General features: G+C 52.3%; 1 protein-coding gene across 3 annotated transcripts in view; it reads right to left on the bottom strand.

Annotated features, from left to right (window-relative positions):
- The window catches only part of Bmp1 (bone morphogenetic protein 1), a 55,679-nt gene that overhangs the window by 7,380 nt on the left and 22,832 nt on the right, over positions 1-25,467 (bottom strand). Inside the window, exons 9-17 of one of the 3 annotated variants that reach the window (XM_045130722.1) lie at positions 15,227-15,329; positions 13,566-13,682; positions 13,220-13,365; positions 12,891-13,086; positions 11,247-11,372; positions 10,431-10,591; positions 9,887-10,067; positions 8,257-8,372; positions 6,233-6,586 (exon numbers count right to left, since the gene is read on the bottom strand). In XM_045130722.1, the coding sequence (XP_044986657.1) occupies positions 6,269-6,586; positions 8,257-8,372; positions 9,887-10,067; positions 10,431-10,591; positions 11,247-11,372; positions 12,891-13,086; positions 13,220-13,365; positions 13,566-13,682; positions 15,227-15,329 (1,464 nt within the window). In that variant the 3' untranslated portion in view covers positions 6,233-6,268. Of the gene's footprint in view, positions 1-5,755; positions 5,882-6,232; positions 6,587-8,256; positions 8,373-9,886; positions 10,068-10,430; positions 10,592-11,246; positions 11,373-12,890; positions 13,087-13,219; positions 13,366-13,565; positions 13,683-15,226; positions 15,330-25,467 lie in introns of those variants that run through there. The other 2 variants (XM_004669661.2, XM_045130723.1) reach the window with 2 other exon arrangements.

The raw sequence follows: 25,467 nt of genomic DNA, 5'->3' as shown, positions 1-25,467 counted from the left end.
AGAAGAAGAAGAAGAAGAAGAAGAAGAAGAAGAGGAGGAAGAAGAAGAAAGAACAGGTGCACCAGGGTCTGCAGCCACTGCAAATTCCACTTACATGTGCCACCTTGCACATCTGGTTTACGTGGCTACTGGAGAATTGAGCCTCCAACAGGGTTCCTTAGGCTTCACAGGCAAGCGCTTAGCTGCTAAGCCATCTCTCCAGCCCCTGACTTTTCTTTTCTTTTTTTTTGTGGTGGGGTGGAAGAGACTCACTCGGTAGCCCAAGCAAGCTCCAATTTATAATCCTTCTGCTTGTGCTCCTGAGTACTGGTGTTACATCACCAAGATCAGGACCCATAATGTTTAGGAAATAATGACCAGAAAAAAAGGTCTGTACATATCAATATAGTCAGAACCTACAAACTCCCTGGAGGGCTTCCTAGAGGACTACCCAGAGGGCCATCGTCCTCCCTGCTGGCCTTAGCTGACGTCCCTTCATAGCTGGACTATATGGCTGGACATCCAAGCTGCCTTATCAGCAACCCTCGGCACTTCTGTGACCTGGATCACTTTCATGGTACCCTTCGTAGAAACCCCATCCAGCCAGGCCTGGAAATGCAAGTTGTCATCTTAGCTACTTGAGAAGCTAAGGCAGGAGGATCTTAAGTTCAAGGCCTGCCTAGGCTACAGAGTGAGCTTAAGGCCAGACTGGGCAACTTAGTGACAAGCCTATCTCAAAATAAAACCTGAAAAGAGAGCCGAGGATCTAGATCAGTGGTAAAGTGCCTGGCTGGCACGTGCAAGGCTCTAGGTTCAATCCCCAGTAAGAATAACTGAATGGATCAACAGACCTACTGGTGCCATCTAACTTCTCCAGGGCCCAGATTAGATTTTTAGATTAGATTCTTAGATTTTTCCTTCACCACTTCCATCTCTCAGTTGTCCCTAACTTTCCCCCTTCTCCTCAGGCCACTGACGTGGCCACTTTCCCTCCCAGCAGCAGAACAGCCCTCCTCCCAAAGTCCGAAGAAACAGGCCCTCAGATGTGAACCTCCGTGCCTCACCTTCCCTGGTGTCCTGGAGCCTCAGAAGAGGTATCCCGCCTCCCTGTCAAAATGGGTCGTTCCTTTGTAGGCTGGAGCTCCTTGCTTCCCAAAGCTTGGGAATCAGCAGCCCATGAACTCGGCACCCTGATGCTTGTCTCTCATGTGCCCCCACACACTCCCTAGCCTTGGCCCCTTCTCTCGCCTTTTCTTTCCTTATGATTATTATTGAGAGAGAGAGACAGAGAGAGGGAGAGGGAGAAAGAGAATTGCCATGCCAGGGCCTCAGCCACTGAAATCAAACTACAGACACTTGCGCCACCTAGTGGGCCTGTGTGACCTTGCACTTGCCTGAGTCTGGCTTACCTGAGATCGGGAGAGTTGAGTGTGGGTCCTTAGGCCTTGCAGGCAAGCGCCTTAACCACTAAGCCATCTCTCCAGCCCTCTCTCACCTTTTCTTCCCACCCAGCCTTTCAGAAAACTTGCCACCACCATGTTCCCATGAATTATGCCTTCTCTAGCGACAGTAACCTGACTTCTGCTCAAGTGTGACCTCCCAAGTGCGCATTTAAATCCTGACGAAGAGCCAGATGTGGTGGCGCATGCCTTTAATGCCAGCACTCAGGAGGCAGAGGTAGGAGGATCGCTGTGAGTCTGATGCCACCCTGAGACTACATAGTGAATGCCAAGTCAGCCTGGGCTAGAGTGAGGCCCTACCTTGAAAAACCAAAAAATAAAATAAATAAATTTAAAAAAATAAAGTAAAAGCTGACGAAGCCAGGTGTGGTGGCACACGCCTTTAATCCCAGCACTTTGGAGGCAGAGGTAGGAGGATCGCTGTGTTTGAGGCCCCCCCCTCCTGAGACTACATAGTGAATTCCAAGTCACTCTGGGCTAGAGTGAAACCCTACCTTGAAAACAAAGCAACAACAAAACAAAAACAACCTAAATGGGGGAGCCAAGTGACTATGGACTAAACCCTCTGTAGCTGATAGCTTCAGGTTTGCTGAGATGAACCTTTAGACCAGGCACAGTTACGGAAGAAGAGTTATTTATTGAAGCTTACAGATCCAGGGGAAGTTCCATAATGGTAGAAGCAGTTGGCCCCCCTCTCAAAGGACCAGGCAGAGAGAGAAAAATCCAAGAGCCGAAAGTCACACAGCTCACTTCAGGAATGCCAGGTGGAACTAGGCACTTTGTATATCTTTAGGTTGGAATTTCAAACCCACCACCAGATCCGCCCAGTGATACCTCCTCCAGCCAGGTGGCCACAGATCCAAACTACAAACTAAAAACTACCACACCCTCTGAAACCATAAGCCAAAATAGAATTTTCCTGCTTTAAGTTGTTTCTCCAATAGTGTGCGGGTAACAAAGAGGCCACTAACACAGCAAGTGGACAGCTAGTGTGCTGTGGGGCTGAAGAGAGAAAAGGGATGGATGGGGCTGGAGAGATGGCTTAGCGGTTAAGCGCTTGCCTGTGAAGCCTAAGGACCCCGGTTTGAGGCTCGATTCCCCAGGACCCACGTTAGCCAGATGCACAAGGGGGCGCATGGGTCTGGAGTTCGTTTGCAGAGGCCGGAGGCTCTGGCGCGCCCATTCTCTCTCTCTCTCTTTCTCTGTCTGTCTGTCTCTGTCGCTCTCAAATAAATAAATAAAAATGAACAAAAAAATTTTTTTTAAAAAGGGATGGATGGGTGGGCCAAGGCCACCCACTGAGACTGCAACACTGGCTCAGCCCCCGGCACAGGCAGCCCAGACACCTGCCTTTCTGCCACGAAGCTGTCCCCAGGTGTCACTTGCAGCTTCTCACGGCCGCTCTGCCCTCCAGGCTGTCCCTGGCTTTCCTGCTCGACTCTTTTGCACTTCCAGGTGCCCCCTCTTTACTCTCTGCCACAGAGCTCTGCACAGCACCCGAGCCTCTGTGGGGGCCGGGGGCATGTGCCCATCTGCCACCAGCCTAGACCCGAGTGAGGGGCCACTTGTGCTTCCAAGTGAGTCAGAAGATAAGCAGATATGGCGGCCACTGCCCCAAGAAGGCCTGGCCTGGCTATCTTCATCCCACTCCTCTTTCCACCTTGGCTACAGCTGTAGAGTGTGGTTTTGGCAGGAGAAGGCCCAGCCAGCTCAAGGAAGTGAGTGTCTCAGGAGCACGGAGCTCCGTGCCTGTATGCCCTGAGTGCTCTGTGGACTCCCTAACCCCCGCCCCCCACGGGGTCCGTCAGGGTTTTTTGTTTGTTTGTTTTTTGGTTTTTCGAGGTAGGGTCTCACTCTAGCTCAGGCTGACCTGGAATTCACTATGGAGTCTCAGGGTGGCCATGAGCTCACGGCAATCCTCCTACCTCTGCCTCGCGAGTGCTGGGGTTAAAGGCGTGCGCCACCACACCCAGCAGGTTTTTGAGTCTGTTTATTCTGCGTGGAGGCTTGTTTATACCTGGGCTGTCCACTTAATGATGGCGAAGGGTCATTGGCTGGACACCTCGCAGTGTGATAAAGCTTCCTTTGAAGAGCACACAACAGACTGGCTTTTTTATTGGGGGGGGCAGGGGAGAGAGAGAGAGAATTGGTGTGCCAGGATCTCCAGCCACTGTAATTGAACTCCAGCCACAGGCGGCACCTTGTACACACGTGTGTGCGACCTTGTGCACTTGTGTCCCCTTGTGCGCCTGGCTTATGTGGGACCTGGAGAGTCAAACACGAGTCCTTAGGCTATGCAGGCAAGCGCCTTAACCACTACAGAATCTCTCCAGCCCACGTTTTTTAGTTTTTGGTTTTTCGAGGTAGGGTCTCACTCTAGCCCAGGCTGTCCTGGAATTTACTAGGTGATCTCATGGTGGCCTCGAACTCACGGTGATCCTCCTACCTCTGCCCCCCGAGTGCTGGGATTAAAGGTGTGCGCCACCACGCCTGGCACATTTTTGATTTTCTATCATGTCATGGCATTAATGACTAACAGCAGACAGTGTGGTATCATGTCCAAAGAGGCACTGGAGTCTCAGGGTGGCCTCGAACTCACAGCGATCCTCCTACCTCTGCCTCCCGAATGCTAGGATTAAAGGCGTGTGCCACCAAGCTCGGCTAGCAGTGCTGTTTTTAAGCAGACTGAACATCCTTCCTCTGAAATGCTAGGGACCAGAAGTGTTTCTGATATTAGAATATTTGTGTGTGGGTAATGAGGTATCTTAGGGATCAAACCCAAGTGTAAACCAAGTTCATTATGTTTCAGATACACTCAATGCACACAGCCTCAAGGCTCACAAGATTTTTAGTCTGCCTGTGTTTAGACTACCACGTGAGGTCAGGTGCAGAACTGCCCACTTGTGGCCTAATGTTAGTGTTCAGTTTCAGGGACATTTTATAAGGATGCTCACCATGTTTATGAAAGTTTCCATCTGGAAGGCAGAAGCCCTGTTCTGGGTGTCTCCCAGGGTAACAAGTGTGACCAATAAGGACAACACATCTGTGCTTGCTCAGAGCCCTTCGTGGTGTCCCAGTACCCCTCTGAGGCAATATGATTGTAATGTACATTTACACAGGCACAAGAAAGGCCCCGAGACGCTGAGGAGTCACTCAGGGACACACAGCTAGCCAAGTGCCAGAGGCAGGCTGGTCAGCCTGGCTCCAGAGTCTGTGTTCTGAGCCGTTATCCTGTCCTGGGCTCAAAGACTTGGGCGCAGGTTTTAGGAAATATTAACTATCAGAAGAATCTGGAAATGGGGCTGGAGAGATGGCTTAGCAGTTAAGGCACTTGCCTGTAAAGCCTAAGGACCCAGGTTCGATTCTCCAGGACCTACATAAGCTTGATACACAAGATGGCACATGCATCTGGAGTTCACTTGCAATGCTGGAGGCCCTGGCACACCCATTCTCTCTCTCTCAAATAAATAAATTATATATATATATATATATATATATATATATATATGTTTCTCCAATAGTGTGCGGGTAACAAAGAGGCCACTAACACAGCAAGTGGACAGCTAGTGTGCTATGGGGCTGAAGAGAGAAAAGGGATGGATGGGACTGGAGAGATGGCTTAGCGGTTAAGCGCTTGCCTGTGAAGCCTAAGGACCCCGGTTTGAGGCTCGATTCCCCAGGACCCACGTTAGCCAGATGCACAAGGGGGCGCATGGGTCTGGAGTTCGTTTGCAGAGGCTGGAGGCTCTGGCGCGCCCATTCTCTCTCTCTCTCTTTCTCTGTCTGTCTGTCTCTGTCGCTCTCAAATAAATAAATAAAAATGAACAAAAAAAATTTTTTTAAAAAGGGATGGATGGGTGGGCCAAGGCCACCCACTGAGACTGCAAATATATATATATATGTTTTTTAATGAAGAAGAAGAGTCCAGAAATAGAGCCAGGCGTGATGGTGCACACCTTTACTCCCAGCACTCACGAGGCAGAGGTAGGAGGATCACTGGAGTTTGAGGTCAGCTTGAGCTGCAGTGAGACCCTACCTCAAAAAAAAAAAAAAAAAAAATCGAAAAAACACAGAAAAGCTGAGAAATGGACCTCAGGCAGCTATGAGTTCCTCTCCTGATGAGGACAGGGGGACAGCACCTGAGTAAGTGACCCAGGTGGGAGGTGGCCACTGGTTCCATAAGCAAATGGAGGCCAATCAAGATGGCACCCCTGGCCTTTTGATCCGCCAGGACCGAGATCTCCATGCGTGCATGCCCCCCCTCCGGGCAGCGCAAGGTGGGCAGACAGCCCGGGCATGGCCTCCGCCGCCCTTACCTTCCTTGCAGTCGTGTCTGTTGTCATGGAGGACAAACCCGCTGCGGCACTGGCACACGTAGCTGCCGAACGTGTTGGCGCAGTCTTGCTGGCAGCCACCGTTGTCCTTGGAGCACTCGTCCTTGTCTACAGGGGAGCAAACGGCACCGGTGGGCGCGCGTGGGCGCGGGCTGAGGTCTGTGAGCCCCCGGGGATGGGGGAGGACCGTCTGGGCATCCTCCCATTGGGATGGAGCACAAACAAAGGAGCCAGCGATGGCCAGCAGGGCTGGGTGGGGAGTGGGGGATCAAGGCAATGATGGGGTTCTGGGCACTGCACCGGTGGAACCAGATGAGTGGGACCCAGCTGTTGGGACAGAAGGCAGAAGTGGAGTGAGGGAGGGCTGGGGTCTGGAACTAACCAGTAGGGGGACCTCTACCATTACCTGCTTACTGGACAGACGGACAAGTGGAAAAACAGACACACGTACAAGCAGACTGCAAGAGAAAGGAGCAGGACGCAGGGGTCCCTCTTTTACTTCACAACAGAAATGTCATAGACACCATCAAAATGGGAGGGGGGTGGGGAAGGCTCCCCTGTCGGCTGAGGGGGACGGGGGAGAGGAGAGCACCAGTTCTGTCCAGCCAGAGGAGGCGGCCGGAATAGCAGAGTGAAGGCAGGGGCTGGGTGGGCTCCGGAGCCCCCAGCCCACTCTGTCCAAGGTGAGCTTCCTGAGTAACGTAGGGTCTGGGAGGCCTGGCAAGCCTCACTGCGGGGTCCGGTTTCTTTTCTGCACTCGGAATTTGAGCTGGTGGGGGCGTCCCCGAGGCGGCTGCAGAGCTGGCCTCTTTTCTGAAACGACAGAGAGAGAGAGAGAAAAGGGACCGAGGGGTGGGGGTGGAGGGCAGGGACCAGGGAGGGACAGCAGTGAGCACCGGACCCAGGACCTCCAGGCAGGTGGGCAGGGTAGGGCAGGGCGGGAGGGCAGGCAGACCCACATGCAGGACAGCCACGTCCATGCAGCCAGGTCACTGGGGCTGGGTTAGCAGATGGTGGGAGGCACAGCAGACAAGGGACAAGACTGAGCAGTGGCAGGGAGAAAGGCCGGGGTGGCGGCACATCCCGGAGTGCCCGTGGGGGAAGAAGAGAGACACGATGTCGTTGGCAGACTGAGGCGGTGGGCGGGGAGGCCGACCGCGAGAGCTTTGCTCACACCCTCATTCTGGTGGCGCACGCACGGTGTGGGACATGGAGGCACACTCACAAACACACCCTCAGACACAGGCTCGTAACGCATCCCCGTGCACGGGCGAACTACTGCGCAAACATGGAAACAGGTAAATGCGTACACACGGCTCACATCACAAACACACACATGCGCACCTGCGGCATACCATGCAAGTGCAGGCATCACACAGCCACGCACACACGCCACCCACCCATGAGCGAGCGCCCACGTGAGACCCACGTGACTCACTCTCACGGGCCCGTGAGATCCTCAAGTGTGCGAGGAGGCACAGACACGGCGTCACGTGCATGTGGGGGCTTGGGGACCCGGACGTGGACGCAGACACACGTCTACACACAAGGTGCTTTCTATCAGCAGCCCGCTGACACACAGAGCTGCTCACACCCTGGCAGACCCCCTCCCATGCACGCACACACGCACACGTGCACACGCACATGCACGCACACACACATGCACACACACAACTGACACAGACATGCATGTGGTTACAAGCATTGTGTGTGTCGGCCAAATGTTCTAAGTCTGGTCAGTTTAGGAGTGGGGTGCCTGCATGAAGACGGGCACTCAGCAAAGGCGTGTGGACCCCAGTGAGCACCCAGAGTTCCAGAGAGGAGGCACCAGGTAGAAAGACAGCTGCTGGCATCCCACAGGCCAGACAGGCCTGTGACAAGGGAACCCTGTTCCCACTGCCCCTCCACAGAGGAGTCTGAAGGCTGGAACACTGTCTCCCAGAAGGCCCTGCGTCCTCTACCTGTGTGCGGGTGGGCCACACCCGTAGGCGCCCATGGGAGCAGGGAGCCATAGACATGAGGTAAGGTCCTTGAGACCTTTCCTAAGGGCTCCTTCTCAGAACATCAGAAAGGAGCCTGAGCGGACTTGGGGTAGCTGCCTTTGCCCTAGGCTGTGAGAAACGTCCCAGGGTGCCGGGGGCTGTGGAGAACCTCAGCTCACAGACCTGGCTGACGCTTGCCCAGCATGGACAAGCCCAGGGTGGACACCTGCGCTTTCTTCGTGTTTGCTCCTTAAATAACTATCCCAGCGTTTAGAACGGCCGGGGTAAAATGCAAACATGATGAATCGGTGAGTAAACGGGTGAGTGGTTAAAAGAATGAGTGTGGGAAAGTCAGCTCTAGGGAAAGCTACCTACACGTCTGGGAGGGGGTTCCGGCAAACCCGGAGGAGTGGACGGCCCACCTCAGTGCCCGGAGGAACACACCGCAGGGGGTCAAGGACAGAGGAGGTGGCACGGGTCCAACAAGGAGATGGCACTCACCCTACAGTGCCCAAATGCCCCGGAGGCGCTGGGGTCACTGAAGGTCTTCAGGCTTTCTCTTCTTCTTGGCTTAGGGTGTCTTCGATGGGTGTCCCAAAAGTCCTCACAGCCCCCTCCTGGGGGGCCAGAGTCAGATGCCCCAGGCCCTGAGGCTGAACCTCGATGCCCACCGGTGAAGGTCCTCTTCGACAGGACAGTGCGTGTGCATGCTTGTGTGTGTGAGTGTGTGTACGCGCGTGTCTTGTGCGGAGCTGAGAGGGCCATGTGAGGGGTGGGGAGACAAGGCAGTGACTCCAGATAGATGTGACACTGCCCCCGTTCCCTCTAAGACTGGAGCAACAAAAGGGCAAGAGGAGACAAGAGTAAGCAGGTAATGGCTTCTCTGGGGAGGAACCTATCCTGGCAAGCGTGAACGCCCCCTCAGCCCTCTGGAGGGTACCTTGTGGCACTTCTGAGTCGGCTAGGGGAAGGAGGGGCTTGGTGTCGCAGGAGCAGGGTCTCGGCAAGCAGTGGGACAAGGGTCTGGGGCAGGGCAGCGGCTCAACGGGGCATGTTAAGCAGAGCAGAGTGGCTGGCAGTGCCAAGCAGGGAACCAGTGCACAGGGGCGGGTGCATGGCATCCAAGTGGGGCAGGCAGGGGCGCAGGGGCAGCCACATAAGGGGCTGAAGGATGTAGAACCCTGGGTGAGGGTGGGAGAAGGGAGGCGGCATGGAAGCAGTCGTAGGATAGGCTTCCTAATTCCTGCCCTCCCTGTGCCCAGCCCGTCAGGAGCGCTGGGGGATGAGGGTCCCTCGGCTATTCCTCCACAAAGCCACCTGCTCCCGCAGTCCACGGGCTTCCTGTTCCCTGCATGCTCCACTGCCGAGAGCTCCTGCCCTCTCCTGCGAGGTCTGGGCCCTTTTGCCTCGGGAGGCACCACCTGCCTCATGCTAGCCCCGGGGCCAGAGACTGAGGGACTCCTTCAGCCAGGGGAGAAGTTTCCAGAGACCCCAGGGGCCCAGTTTGCGGAAGCTGGGTTTGGACCACACAGAGAGGGCCTTCAAAAGGCCAGATGAGGCCAAGGGATGGAGCCAGGCCTTCTGTGGGGCAGTGCTCGGTTGACTAGGCCGAGAAGAACCCGAGTCCCCACCCGTGGGCAGGGGAGTGGGCGGCTCTGGCACTGAAGGGCGGAGGCAACTTTTCTTTTCCGTAGGCCTGGCCTGAACCCAGCAGGCCTGGACAGGGTCTGATTAGAAGACCAGCTGTTGCCAGATGATCTGCCCCACATGGTCCAAGGCAAACACTCCTCTCTGTTCTCCATCCACCCTATGTTCTCGGGCAACTGAACTCCCTGTTCCAGGGCCTGCCCTCTCAGACCTTGGCTTGCAGGCTCCTGGTACCTGGGTCACCCTTCCCCATCTTTCCTGTTCATATGCTCTTCCCCTCCCCTCCCCCAGGCTTAGCATTGCTAGAGCCCTGAGGACTCAGCAATGAGGATATTCAAAGGCCCCAGGAGCTGGTCTGGGAATGAGCAGTGAGTACAGGGGGCAGGCTGGGCATCAGGGAGAGGTGGGGAATGCAGGGGTAGGGAACAGGGGAGCCCTGTCCTCTGTGGGAAGCAGGGCGAAGAGTAGGGGAACGCAGGGTTACCTGAGAAGAAGTGGGCTTTGAAGCCCTTTTTGGAGACGGTGTTGTCAGACTTGAACTCCACGCGCATGTTGTTGTACTGGGAAGTGATGACCTCAGGCTTCTCGGAGCCACAGAACTTGCCATGTAGCTTTGAGTCCGCCGTGAGTCCGCTGCGCACCTCCACGAAGTCGTACTTGCACACCTGCGGGGAGCCCAGCCTCTCCTGACCACTCCTGCCCCCCACCCCCCCCAAGCTACGGGCCAGCAGATCCGTGAACTCAAGCAACTGCTCCCCAATCAAATCCTCCGGTGAGTACGCCAAAGCCCGGGGCAGCTGCTCCTAGCCATTTCTCATTCCCCGGGGGCCTCCAAGTCAGTGTCCTTCGTTTGCCCCTGGCAGACTCACCTTTAAGAGCCCCCAAGTCTTCCAAGCCTCCGGGCACTGGGAACGGTCTCTTCTTTGTTCTCAGAGCTTTTCTACCCGAATCTCTCCCAGATGATACGGAGCAAGCCAAGTCCCTACGCTCCACACCTTCCTGCCCACCTCAGCTCTGAGGACACTTACGTCATTGCCCTCTGTCTCGAAGAAGTCGAATTGCAGGGAGATGCGATACTGGGTGGGGGCCACCAGTTGCCAGATACAATTTTTGTTAGGAGGATACTCCTTGGGCCATCCCGGGCTGGTGATAGAGCCATTGAGCTTGGTGAGGAATCCACCACAGGCAGCTGGAGGGACAAGGGAGGTGGTATTATCTTCTAGGAGTCCCTACCCTAGGGAGGCATCAGAGACCTAGGCAGAGGTACAGTGAGGAGGTGATGGGGGGAAGCCCGGGGGCTTTACAGTCCAGGAGTGTGGGACAGATGGAGGGGACCAGGTAAGAGTGAGGGATCCCTAGAGGGTGAGCCTGGAGGAGGGAACTGAAGATCAAAGGGGTGCACGTGTAGCCGTGTCCATCACCTGCTGGAGGTCAGGCCAGGAATCGGCCTGGGGAAGGGTCTTGGGAGAAAGTGGTGCAGGTGGGCAGTTCTGGGAAGCCCCCAGTGGGGTCTGCTCAGAAGTGCATCAAGATCAGGCCAAGCCAGAGCCATCAGCCCGGAGTGTCATCACCAGCAGCAAGAAAAGCCAAAACTGTCATTCTGGGAGCAGTGGTTTCCAAACTGTGGATCATGACGCTCTGGAAGACTGGTGACACCCATTACCAGGTCAAGGTCGACATTAACAAAGAGGTCAGAAGGAAAACCCTGAAGCTAGCGTTCATCACACCGTAACACGTGCTCTGGGCGGGGGGGGGGGGGGTGGACACGTGAAACGTCTTCCTCAGTGATGGCTGACAACAGTGAGAGGGAACTCCTTCAGCCAGAGGCGGTGTGGGACACTCACCCTCACAGCGCCGCTTGTCTGGGGCCAGCTCGTACCCGGGGTCACAGCTGCACTTGTAGCTGCCCAGGGTGTTTAGGCAGCGCTGCTCACAACCCCCGCGGTTGGGTCTCGAGCACTCATCCACCTCTGCGAGGAAGGGAAGGTGGGTCGCATGACCCAGGTCAGGCCTGGCACCTTCCCTTGCCCTGTATTTGAGGGTCAAGCCCAGAGTCCCTTAGGGTTCCTGTGACTACCACATGGCAGAGGGAAGTCAGCTGGAAGCCTCACTGTCTGCTCAGCCTTCTAATCCCTGAATCCCCGGGGTAGCTCAGAACCCCACAAAGAGACCCTACGAAGCTTTCCTTCTGGCGGCCACCACTGCTCTTTAGCGCCTCTGCATTCTAGTCCCTGCTTAAATGGTGTCCTCTCAGGGCCACAGAAATGGCTTAGTGGTTAAGACACTTGCCAGCAAAGCCAAATGATCCAGGTTCAACTCACCAGGACCCACGTAAGCCAGACGCACAACGTGCTGCATGCATCTGGAGTTTGTCTGCAGTAGCTGAAGGCCCTGGCACACCCATTCTCTCTCTGCCTCTTTCTCTCTCAAATAAATAAAATATTTAAAAAAAATAGTGCCCTCTCATTTCTTTCTCATTTTTTTAGTCCCTCCATGAAGCCTAGGATAGGGGCAATTTAATGTGCTCACTGTACAGGTAAAAAACCAAGATCAGGGGAATACCATGTCCTAGGTCACACTGGTTCAAAACCCCACGCTGGCCAGGTACGGAGGCTCACACCTTTGATCTCAGCACTCAGGAGGCAGAGATAGGAGGATCACTGTGAGTTCGAGGCCAGCCTGAGACTACCCAGTGAACTCCAGACCAGCTTGGGCTAGTGTTAGACCCTACCATAAAAAAAAAAAGAAAGAAGGAAAAAGAAAAGACTCCACCCTGCTTTGCTCCTTCCCTAACTTTCCATAGCTCTGCTCCTCATGAAGGTTCACACTTTCCCTTCTGTTTTTCCACACTCCTCAGAGTAGGGCTCCAGTGCCGCTGCCATTCCCATCTGTCATGGATTCTCCACATTGAGTGAGTAAATGATAAAGAAACATGTTCTCTCACTCTCATAAAAAAAGGGGGGGCTTGAGAGATGGCTTAGCGGTTAAGCGCTTGCCTGTGAAACCTAAGAACCCTGGTTCGAGGTTTGATTCCCCAGGACCCACGTTAGCCTGATGCACAAGGGGACGCATGTGTCTGGAGTTTGTTTGCAGTGGCTGGCACGCCCATTCTCTCTCTCTCTCTCTCTCTCTCTCTCTCTCTCTCTCTCTCTCTCTGCTCCTTTCTCTGTCTGTCACTCTCAAATAAATAAAAACAAACAAACAAACAAAAAAGACCAGAGAGATGGCTTAGAGGGTGAGGCGCTTGCCTGCGAAGCCTAAGTTGAACCCAGGTTCAACTTCCCAGAACCCATATAAACCGAATGCACAAGGTGACGCTATGTGCACAGGGTGGCACGTATGTCTGGAGTTCGACTGTGTGGCTGGAGGCCCTGGTGCACCAATTCTCTCTCTCTCATAAAAAAGAAAATTAAAAAAAAAAAAAAAAGAGGAAATGAAGGAGACCAACTGGCTATGGGAGGAGGAAGAACAGAAAAGGGAGTAAGCACCTTTGAAAAAGTTGACTGCGAAACCAGCTTTGTTAATGGATCCGTCGGAGACAAACTTGAGCCAGAGGCGGCTGGACGTGCTCTTGATGTCGTCAGGTCTCTCGTACCCGCAGTAACGCCCTATGAGGGCGCTGCTCTCACTGTGCCCGTCTCGCACCTCCAGGTAGTCGTAGGCACAGCTGTCGTGCCGCTCAATCTAGGGGGCCGGGGGGGTCCATCAGGGGAAGGCACTCGGGCCGCCAGGGTCCAGGTCCCCTGGAGCCCGCACAGTGGCAAGTCTGAAGGGCAGGGGGAGTATTCTGGGGTCAGGTGGCAGAGGTGGCAGCTACCTCAAAGGACTGGAACGTGAGGCCCACGTGGAAACCCTCTGACACCTGGATCCGCCAGATACAGACTTTGCTGGGCCGGTAGTCGTCTGGGTAATTGGGTGACTGGATATGGCCGTTATCCTTTTTCACATCTCCCCCGCAGATGGCTTCGAGGACACAGGGTGAGGTGGGAAAGGTGGTCAGTCAACATGTTCTGCGCCTCTTCCCCACTCTGGCAGCCCTCCCTCATGCCCTTGCTCCTTCCCACCCACCCTGCTTCCTCTCTGGAGGACCCAGAGCTGAACCCCTGGGCGCCAGGAACACAAGTGGCTCCCAGATACCCAAGACGCACCCCCCCCCCCAGTACCTTCATAGGCAGCGAAGAAACCCTTTCCAACCCAATTACTGCTGCTGCGGAATTCCACCCAGAGGCGGCTCTCGGTGGAGACGATGGGCTCAGGGAGTTTGCCCCCACAGAACCGGCCTGCAGACGGCGGAGACAGAGGAGTCCTGGGTCCCACGCTTCTCCTTAAACCCCCTCCCCTCCAGGAGGCTCCAGGCACGGGTCTGTAGCCACCCTACTGCACACATTCCTAAGATCACCTGGAGATCCAGAGACAGAATCTGTTTCTAGGAGGAAATGTGGGTCCTCATAATATCAGATGGGATGCATAATTTACAGACCTTCTTATGGGGGGAGATAGGGTCTCACTATACAGCCAGCCTGGCGTTGAACTTGCAATCCTTCTAACTCAGCCCCCCAAGTGCTGGGGTTATAGTTTTATTGACCTCTTTAAAGAACATATTGCTGGGCTGGAGAGAAGGCCTAGAGGTTAAGGTGCTTGCCTGAAGAGCCTAACAACCTGGGTTCGATGCCCCAGGACCCACATAAAACCAGATGCACAAAGTAGAGCATGCATCTGGAGTTCGTTTGCAGTGGCGCGCCCATTCTCTCTCCTTGCAAATAAGAAATTGTGTGTGTGTGTACTGACTGTTCTTTATGTGGTCTCCAGGCAAAGAATGTAATAAGCAGGAAACAGACACCACTATCTCTACATATGATGATACAGCATGTCTCCTAGGCATGCCTTCAGTGGGTCAAAAAAGGGACTGCCCCAGAACCCTAAATTCCAGAATCTGGAGGGAAAGGCCAAAAAACTATCTTGATCAAATAAAACCCAACAAGAGTCAACATAAGAGACAAGGGAAGCCACCTGTGGAATTCTTTGTATTTAAGAATGGACCGGGGTTTGATTTGTGTGTTCCTAATAAGATTGGGTACTTCCCAATTTTCAGTAAGGGACAGAGGGTTCTGGCCTAGGAAGGTCACTTATGAGGGGAGAAAAAAAAAAAACCTCAACAAAACAAAACAACTACGTCTTGGAGACCTGAGACTGCAGAGGAAATGTTGTAATGACAGCTGCTTTGGGTGACTAACAAGGACCACTGGAATATGAGGCACTGGGAGGGACAGGAGCGTTAACAGGAATGCGCTCGGCTCCTTCTTCCTCACAGCCTGTGAGAAAGGACCGCTGAGGCCCGAGGGAGGGCCTGGAGCCACACGGGGTTCTGTCCAGATGGGAAAATGAGCATCACGCAGCTCCCCGGGCTGGACACGGACGTCCTCTAGTGACGAGACACTGGCTCTGACCTAATTCTGTGTCAGCTAAAGTGCCTCTGTGGTGTTTGGCTTTTGTTTGTTGTTAAGACATATAAGCCTCAAACTCTGTTTCCTCCTGGCTCAGCCTTCTCAGCGTTGACAGCACAAAGCCGTCATGCCTAGCTGTGTCCTGCGCTTTGATCTTCTTTGCACAAGTTAGTCACACACACGCACACACATACACACACACACACAGCCCCTCAGACATACTACTAGAGTCAAGGTATCATGTACAAACAAGGCGCACACACACACACACACACACACGCACGCGCGCGCACACACATGGAATGTTGGGCCCTGGAGAAGAATGAGAGTGTGTTCGGACAAGGGGCCAAGGGAGTGAGGCAGGCAGTAGTACCCTTTACCTCGGAGGGGCGCCTTCCTCCAGAAGCCATCGCGCACCTCCACGTAGTCATACCAGCACAGGCGGCTGCGGTACAGGTCCATGGATGTGAAGTTCAGGATGATCTGCGGGAGACGGTGGGGGGAGAAAGAAGGTTCCCACTCCATACTCACCGTGGAGCCAGCTGGGTGACCACTGCCCACCATGCGCTAGGAGTTGTTAGGGGTACAAGTTAACCATTACCAGCTGTGTCCCCACAGTCTAGGCCAGTCCTGCTGAAAATGCCTGTCCACGTCAGAAAACATCCACAAGAGACAAGGAGTGGAGACTTAGGTCCCAAGTATAGCATCATCGTTTTGGGTTCAATAGCCAGTCGGCTCTCACAGTCAATGTAAATCACAATGTCTTTAAGAGGGAACACATCTCTGGAGTGTGACAGTGCTGGGGATATGAGATGGGAAAGAAGGGACCAGAGAGGCAAGGCAGAGGGTAGGAACGCTGAAACAGCAGTCAGATAAATCCACTGGGCACTGATTCTGGGAAGGGGGCACCCTAGCTGCCAAGGGCAATAACAATTCTCAGTCGTCCCCACGCATGGGTCTAAGACCCCAGCCTCATGGAGCTCAGGTTAGGATGGATCAGATAAATACAGGAAAAATCATGCAGATAAAAGCAGACTCCAAGCCAGGCATGGTGGTGCACACCTTTATTATCAGCACTCAGGAGGTGGAGGTAGGAGGATCACCTCGAGTTCAAGACCACCCTGAGACTACAGAGTGAATTCCAGGTCTGCCTGGGCTAGAATGAGACCCTACCTCAAAAGGCAAAAAACAAGCAGGGCGTGTTGGCTCACACCTTTAATCCCAGCACTAGGGAGGCAGAAGCAGGAGGATCACCCCGAGTTCAAAGCCACCCTGAGACTACATAGTGAATTCCAGGTCAGTCTGGGCTAGAGTGAGACCCTCCCTCAAAAAAAAAAAAAAAAAATCTGGGCATGGTGGTGCACACCTTTAATCCCAGCACTCAAGAGGCAGAGGTAGGAGGATCGTCATGACTTTGAGGCCACCCTGAGCCTACATAGTGAATTCCAGGTCAGTCTGAGCTACACTGAGACTCTAGCTCAAAAAACCAAAACCAAAACAACAGCAACCAAATCAGAGTCCTGACTCTGGATCTAGGTTTTGAATAAGCCATGCATTTCCTGGTGAGTCTAGGGGTGAAACAGGAAACTTCTCGGAGCCAGCCTTAGCCAGATGGTGTGCAAAACAGGGTGAGAACCTCTGCCCCTAGGAACGCAAAGGACAGGCAGAGTCCACGGAGCCTCGCTGTGTTTTCAACTCAAACATGCTGGGTGTGGCCCGGAGGCACTAGGGGCCCCTGGTAAGTTCCAGTGCTGCCAAGCCACAGTGCAGGGCTTTGTAACAGGCAGGGTGGACAGCCCTCCAGGAGGGAGTCCACTTGCTTGGGAATGTCCAGAGGGAGCCCAGGCCGGCTGCCCATCAGTGTGTCCATCATGTCCTGTGGGGACTGTATGGCAGAAGGCACAGGGGCTACGGTACAGGTCCATGGATGTGAGGTTCAGGATGATCTGGGGGAGGCGGTAGGAGGAGGAAGAAGGCTCCCACTCCGTACTCACCGTGGAGCCGGCTGGGCGACCGCTGCCCACCATGTGCTGGGGGTTGTTAGGGGTACGAGTTAACCATTACCAGCTGCGATGAGCACTGTGTCCCCACAGTCTAGGCCAGTCCTGCTGAAAATGCCTGTCCACTGGTCCCGACAGAAAGCATCCACAAGGGGCCGGGCATTGAGGCATGGAGAGCTACGTGCCAGTGGTGGAGGCCAGGCCGAGACAGACTCCACGAGAGGGTGGCTGGCACACGCTGTCTGTGTCAGAGTCAACATGTACCTGATCACAGAGGAGTGTCAGCTTCTCTTGACACAATGCTGGGTGTGTTTTTCTTTAGTTAGTTTTGAGGCACGGTCTCACTAGAGCCCAGGCAGACCTGGAACTCACTCTGTAGTCCAAACTGGTCTCGAACTCACAGTGAACCTCCAACCTCTCAGCCCATGCTGGAATTAAAGAGCGAGCCACCATGCCCGGCTTGCTGGGTGGTTTTAACACACACCTAGATAGTCCTACTTCCTGGTCCTTCTCTGTCCCCTCTCTCTCTATCCCTGTGGGCCACAGTTGAGCTCTGCCATGTCCCAGGCCCATCAGAAAGTGAGTGTCCCCTCCACACTCTCTAGTCTAGGACCTCGCGCTCACTCGCCTCTCTAGCCCACTCTGCCAGCTATTTTCCCTGTGACCATCAAAGCACTGAGCCTATATGGCATTTGGGAGGGGGTGTTAGGTGGGGCCTCACTGTGTCCTAGGCTGACCTGAAGCTCACTCTGTAGTCCCAGGCTGGCCTCGAACTCACCTCTGCCTCCCAAATGCTGGGATTAAAAGGCATGCGCCACCACATCCAGCAACCTATGGCATTTTTGTCATTTTCCTCCACGTGATCCACCATTCACCATCTCCCATTTTCCTTCATGAAATCTTTCTGTAGTTATGTAAGTTTAAGTAAACGTACGTTTTGGAAATCCCTTATTGACTGTGGTACCTGAGAGACAACTGAAATGAGATCATGTCTTTGAAAAGTGAAGTTCCTGTTACTCCTAACCATTAATCGTCGTCATTAACAGTTATCGCTGTAGACTGAAGAGGTGGCTTAGCCGTTAAGTGCCCTTCCTGTGCAAGCATGAGGGCCTGAGACCACCACAGTAGGATTCCCAGATCCCACTTAAAGAGCTGGGTGTGGCCATGCGCACCTGTAATCCTGGTCCAGAAGGAAGCACAGGCCCAAGGCCCATTGGGACCCTGCAAGCCCTGGAGTCAGCAAGGAGGCTCTAGTGCCAAACAAACTGGATTGGATGAGTGATGGAGTAGGACACCCAGTGTTTTACTCCATCCTCCACAGATGTGTCCCCTGGTCCTCACTACAGATGCGCGTATGGGGGACTACACCACAGCGCGTGCACACACACACACACACACACACACACACACCCAGCACAGCACACTACACATATACATACACACAGGAAAGAAAAAGTTACTACTATTATTATTGAGTCCTAGTCTTATTAAAAACTGAAGCAGATATTGCTGAAGACTCCACATACTTGGGCTGCAAGGCCAATGATAAATGCTGCTGGAGCTGAGCTGATAACCTCCTCCACATAGACCAGCTGACAGAAAGCTGGAAGAAGCCATGCTGCATGCAGTTCAATGGGGGACAGAGAAATCACCAGTGAAGACACTCAACAGTGGACACTGCAAGCCTTATATTTTGCCAGCCAGGCCAAATGAGCCAACGGGTGCAATAGTGGCATGTCTGTCATGGTGGAAACCAACTGCCCTCTAATTGGACTGGAGGCCTGCTACATAGGAGGAAATACATCCCTGATACTGAAAACCTAAAACAGGGGTAGTCATGAGCCCTAGGGGTATAACATCTACTGCTGTCTGGCCAAATGTATAGACTATGCTCATCAAACTGCCCAGTAAGCACTTCTCTTAATGTTCATACACTATATATTAATGCTACTCTCACTTTTGGTAGAGAATCTTCTCTTTTCAGATGGCAGTGACCTTGGGGTGACTCAGAAGGCATCATGGTGCTGGGAAGAAGTGACAGAGGAGTGCTCAGCACTACAGTATCTCTATCACACCTTCCAAGGCTCAGGGTCCACTGTGGAAAAGGTGGCAGAAAGAATGTAAGAGCCAAAGGAAGGGTAGGACTCCTTACAACATGCTCCTCCAGACACAAAATGGCCTGGATATCCATGACCTCACAGTGCCTGACACTACCTCCACAAGACCATCATAATAGGAGGAAAAGATGATGACATCAAAATAAAAGAGAGACTAAAAGGAGGAGGGGATATGATGGAGAGTGGAGTTTCAAAGGGAAGGTGGGGGGAGGGAGGGCATTGCCATGGGATAGTGTTTATAATCATGGAAGTTGTTAATAATAAAAAAGAAAAAATAATAAATTTTTAAAAAGAAAAAAAAACTGAGGCAGAGGGGTTGGAGTGATGGCTTAGTGGTTAAGGTGCGTGCCTGCGAAGCCTAAGGATCCTGGTTAGATTCTCCAGGTCCCATGTAAGCCAGATGCACATGGTGGTGCATGCATCTGGAGTTCGTTTGCAGTGGCTAGAGGCCCTGGTGCACCCATTCTCACACTCTCTCTGTCTCTAATAAAAAAAAATAAACCTTTAAAAAAAAAACTGAAGCAGAGGAGCTGGAGAGACGGTTTAGCAGTTAAGGTGCTTGCCTGCGAATCCAAATGACCCCTGTTTGATTCCCCATGTAAGCCAGATGCATAAGGGGGCGCATACATCTGGGGTTCATTTGCAGTGGCTGGAGGCCCAGGCAAACCCATTCTCTTTCTGTCTCCTCTCTCTCTCTGCTAGCAAATAAATAAATAAAAGTAAATTTAAAAATTTAAAAAAAAAAAACACCTGAAGCCGAAACTCTATTCTAACTCTTGCCATTATTGTTTGTTTGTTTGTTTGAGACAGGGACTTACCACATAGCCCTGTTAACCTGGAACTCACTATGTAAACTAGGTTGGTCTTGAAATGAGAGATGCATCAAGTTCTGTCTCCCAAGGGATAGTACTATAGGCTTGAGCCACAACATCTGGCTCGTCATCTTAGAGCAGCAGGCCACATGTCATTCTATCCCTGTCAGCTCTCCGACAGCACCCCCCACCACTCTCCCTCTGGGCTCCAGGCACACGGACCTCACCCATTCTCAGATACTCCAAGGCTAACTCAGGACCTTTGCGCTTGGTGCCCGGAAGCTCTCCCCAGCTACCTCCATGTGCCCCCTCACTTCCTGCTGGTCTTTGTACCAACTTGCCTGACCATCTCCCATGGAGCAGTCACCTTCTTCTTGTCAACTCCCTCCCTGACCAGAGTCACCACCTGCCGTGCTACACAGTGAGTGCTTAGCTGGCTCTCCGTCCCTCGTGTCTGGACACCACGGTTCGGGAATTTCGTTCACCTTAAGCGCATCGCAAGCAGCACATCTCGTCAGCACTCAGTAAGGATTTCTCAAATGGGAGTTTGCTTCAGTAAGCTACAGACTGTCTTGCTTAAATGTGTAAAGATCGACACACAGGGATATGTATTGTGGCGCTTTGGGTAATAATGACAAACTGAGAAAACTTAAAATCAACCATAAGTCACTGCAGGCAGTAAATGAAAAATAACATGCAGGGGAATCAAGAGGACTGAAGGCTAGGCTGCAATAACGTCAGGTGGGGTGAATCGTATGGGCTGAGCCACCGCGAGGGCTGGGTTCAGCGCTAAGGGCAAGGCTGGCTGCAGACAACCCCGAGTATGTATGCCAACTCCTTCGGGGGTGTGTGTGTGTGTGTGTGTGCGCGCACACGCGCGTGCGCATGTGCATACACGCTGCCTCTGCCACTCCTGTACGTGGCCCCCTGGGCTACTGGTCTTTGTGTTCAGCAGCTGGAGTGAGAACAAGCGTCCACTTTCCCTCACACTCAGACACGATCCTGGCTCCTTTCAGGAAGGATGAGTTCTAAAGTGACCACACCCACTGGGCAGAACCCCAGAGGGCGTACCCAAGACCTCACAAGGGGCAAGGAGGGCTGAGCGTCACCTGACTTAGGAGCAGGACATGGTCAGTGGTATCCTCCAGGGAGGTATAGAACAACTATATTGAGATCAGAGGTGTCTAATTAAGAGCCTGTGGACACAGCTGTGCCCCGGTGGCAGGGATACTGCCCTGTGCCAAAGAAAACCGGGCCAGCTAAGCGACACCACTTCCTAACTCGGGACTTGGGAATGGCAGATGGGTTTCCTTGAACCTCAGGGTCTTCTGTCTACAAGTTGGAGGCAGTCACAACAGCTGTACTGAGGACATGAGGGATTAAATGAGGTACAGTGCAGCATCTCCCAGTGCACCCACATGGGGAAGGTCCCCCTACTGTGTAGTGGGTGCCTTCGATTTCAGGGAAGACTCAACAGAAATACTCCCTTCTCATTTTGGGCAAGAGCTGCATGAGCCACTTAGCATCACTCGCAGCCACCCACCAGCTTTAGCATTGTCTCACCCCATCTTTTTAAAAAGTTTATTTATGTGTGTATGCATACCAGGGTCTCTTGCCACTGCAAATGAATACCTGTCCAGTTTTATATGTGTGGCTGGGGAATTAACCCAGGCCAGCAGGCTTTGCAATCAAGAGCCTTTAACTACTGAGCCATCTCCCCAGCTCCCCGGATCTTAGACACATCGCTGAATTCCTCCGCGCTTGTTTCCTTATCTGTGAGTATTAGGACTTGTCTTACAGGCTTAGTGGAACTAAGATGGGCAAGGCTTACTTCACCGCCTGGCACCGGTAAGCAGTCGGTAAGTGTAGATTTCCCTTTAGGGTTGAGTTTGCTGAATAAAGATTTTGAATTCCCAAAGACTGAGCCCAGAACCTCACAACTGTAGACAGATGCTCCACCGCAGAGCTGTGCTCCCAACCCCGCCCCTTTGTAAAAAGGTTTTGAGACAAGCTCTTACTGAGTGGCTCAGGCAGGCCTTGAACTAGAAATCCTCCTGCCTCACTCTCCCTAGTAGCTGGGATTATAGGTAAGTGCCAGCACTCCCAGCTGCTTAAGACGTTTTGATTTTTGCAATGGCTCAGACCAGAATCCTGAAAAGTAAAAAGAGGCAAATAAAGTACCTAAGAAGTTGACCAGAGTTTATTCATTTAACGATTAGGAGTACAGAAACAATGACCTCAGCCAACATCGGCTGACTTGTCTCAGGAGCTAGGTGTCACTCTAAGCATTTTGTGCGTAAGAGTTGTTTAATCTGCACATGACCCCTGTGAGGGCACCAGGCCCATTTTGAAGGTGGGGAAATAAAGGCACCTGTTTCATTGCCTGAGAACTACTGTAAATTCCCCAGTCACTGCTAATTACTTAAGTGTAGACAGACACTGGAAGGTTCCTAAAGAAGGCTTTAAAAAAAGTGACTCTCTGGGCTAGAGAGATGGCATAGCGGTTAAGCACTTGCCTGTGAAGCCTAAGGACCCTGGTTCGAGGCTCGATTCCCCAGGACCCACGTTAGCCAGATGCACAAGGGGGCGCACGCATCTAGAGTTCCTTTGCAGTGGCTGGAGGCCCTGGCGCGCCCATTCTCTCTCTCTCTTTCTATCTGCCTCTTTCTTTCTCTATCACTCTTAAGTAAATAAATACAAATGAACAAAAAAAAATTTAAAACTTGGAAAAAAAAAGAAGTGACTCTCTAAGCTGGGGCGTGCTGGTGCATGCCTTCATTCCCAGCACTCAGGAGGCAGAGGTAGGAGGATCGTTGAGCGTTCAAGGCCACCCTGAGACTCCATAGTGAATTCCAGATCAGCCTGAGCTAGAGTGAGACCCTGGCTTGGAAAACCAAAAACAACAACAACAACAAAAAAAACCAGAAGTGACGCTCTTGGGCTGGAGTGATGGCTTAGTGCTTAAGGTACTTGCTTAAGAAGGACGGACCCAGGTTCAATTCCCCAGTATACACATAGGCCAGGTGCATAAAGTGGCACATGCATCTGGAGTTCGTTTGCAGTGGCTACAGGCCCTAGTGTGCTCATGTTCTCTCTCTCTCTCTTAAATAAATAAATAAAATATATTTTTTTAAAAAAGTGACTCTCACAGTTGACATGTCCCTGGTATGCATATGGTTTTAGGAGTTGTTGATCATCCCCACTTCTGACAATGCACTGAGCACTGGGGAGTGAGAGGAAAACCACCTCCTGACAGCCGAAGTCGATGTCAAAGTCCATCTGCTCAAATAGGCAGCTTTATTTAAGGTTTGCTGTCGAGAGACGAGACTTTGGAGTCGCACAGACTAGCAATGCCTGAATAATCCTGGTCAGATTTACACTCAAACAGCCACTGTTACTGTATGGCACAAGCTTCTTGGGGCTCTCTGGCCTCAGCAGGTCCTTTCAAGGCTAATGCCCCTGGGATGCCATCTTGAGTTTGCTCTGTTTTACTTGATTCATTTCTATAACCATGTATTGATTCATCGGGATTTTTGTTTTGTTTTTCGAGGTTTCACTCTAGCCCAGGCTGACCTGGAATTCACTGTGTAGTGTCAGGGTGGCCTTGAACTCATGGCGATCCTTCTACCCCTGTCTCCTGAGTGCTGGGATTAAAGGTGTGTGGCACCATGTCTGGCCTATCATCTGGATTTTTTTTCAAGTTTATTATTTATTATTTATTGATTTTTTGTACTCTTAGCCACCCCCCTTACTCCTGCTCCAATTCTGCTGAGGGTCTCCTTTGGTGGGGATATTAGTACTCATTGTGGGGACCAAGAGGCCTCAGTCGTGGGGGGGGGATAGAACCTCAGGCTATTCCCACCCACCCCAAGGCTCTTATGATCTTTCCACCACTTCTTCTGCACTGTTCCCTGAGTTTTGGTAAGCAAGATAGGGATCTGATTTAGTGTTGCTTCTCTGTAACCTCTTGTGGTGGTTTGATTCAGGTGTCCCCCATAAACTTAGGTGTTCTGAATGCTAGGTTCCCAGCTGATGGATATTTGGGAATTAATGCCTCCTGGAGGGAGTGTATTGTTGGGGGTGGGCTTATGGGCTTTATAGCCAGTTTCCCCATGCCAGTGTTTGGCACACCCTCCTCTTGCTGTGGTCCATCTTCTGTTGGCCAGGGGGTGATGTCCACCCTCTGCTCATGCCATCGTTTTCCCCTGCCATCGTGGAGCTTCCCCTCGAGCCTGTAAGCCAAATAAACCTCTTTTTCCCAGAAGCTACTCTTGGTTGGGTGATTTCTACCAGCAATGCGAACCGGACTGCAACAGTAAAGTGGTACCGAGGAGTGGGATTGCTGCTAGACCCCTGACTATGTGGCTTTGGCCTTTTGGAGCTGATTTTCAAGAGGACTGTGGGAGGATTTGAAACCTTGGCCTAAGAGATGCCTTGCAGTGCTGTAAGTACAGCTTAATGGACTATTCTGGTCTGAGCTCTAAAACCTGAATGCAGTAAGAACTATGGACTGTGAGGTTTGGCTTATGAGGGTGAGAAAGAGCTGTGCCTGGACTGGGCTAGCAGTTTGTGTGAGAAGCTTGCTCTTGTGCCCATGTCCTGAGAAGTTGTGCAGGGTTGCTTAGCGTAGAAATGAACTGGTGTGTGCAGAGGGATATGGCACAGAAAGGAAAATCTTTGGGTGAACTGCTGCCCGTTCAGCTGCAACTGAGAGATTACAACCTTTGAGACTGGGCTAGCTGACCTGCGCTAGGGCAACAAGAAGAATGTCAACTCTTTTGAAGGTGTCTGAGTGCTCAAGGAGTGTCCTGTTCTTCAAAGTCTGCTTTATTCCCCCCTGGATTAACAAATTGGCACCCTACCTGGTATCATGGAGTATAAGAAATGCTGGAAAGAGGGTCATTGAGTTTGCAACACGGTCTTGTGTTTTGGAAATGGCCATGGGCAGTGTGAAGCGGGTTTGCTGGTTGCCTGCATAGAGACCCCATGGGGCCATGAGGACGAACCGTGGCTTGCAGTGGAGATGCCGGGACCATGAGATGGCTGCCGAGGAGCTGCCGGCCCCGGTGAAGTTTCCCAGGACTGTGAGTAGCCTAGCTGGAGGGGTGGAATTGGAATGCCAGAGACTTGTTGCTGGTTAGAATTATCGGACTTGAAGATTTGTCACTGGTTTGAGTTGCTGGACTTGAAGCTACAGAGTTTGATGTTTGCCCTGGTTGTTTTGAATCTTGTATTGGTTGAATGTTTCTTTGCTATGCCCAATGCCATCTATTGCAGTGTGAATATTTATTCTGTGCCATTCTGGTTTTTTTGAGGTTATATTTTGGTATTATGGCTCAGTTAAAAGATCTTGAACTATGGGGATGTATGAACATCATTGAGATTGATAAAAACTATGGGGACTTTTAAAGTCAGACTGAAAGCATTGTATTTTACATCATGTATGGATATCAGTTTATGGGGGCCAGGGGCGGAATGTGGTGGTTTGATTCAGGTGTCCCCCATAAACTTAGGTGTTCTGAATGCTAGGTTCCCAGCTGATGGATATTTGGGAATTAATGCCTCCTGGAGGGAGTGTATTGTTGGGGGTGGGCTTATGGGCTTTATAGCCAGTTTCCCCATGCCAGTGTTTGGCACACCCTCCTCTTGCTGTGGTCCATCTTCTGTTGGCCAGGGGGTGATGTCCACCCTC

This window comes from Jaculus jaculus, chromosome 12 (assembly GCF_020740685.1).
Source record: "Jaculus jaculus isolate mJacJac1 chromosome 12, mJacJac1.mat.Y.cur, whole genome shotgun sequence".
NCBI classification, from domain to species: domain Eukaryota; kingdom Metazoa; phylum Chordata; class Mammalia; order Rodentia; family Dipodidae; genus Jaculus; species Jaculus jaculus.
The sequence above is the reverse complement of the archived record's forward strand: the minus strand, read 5'-3'. Positions and strand labels throughout refer to the sequence as shown.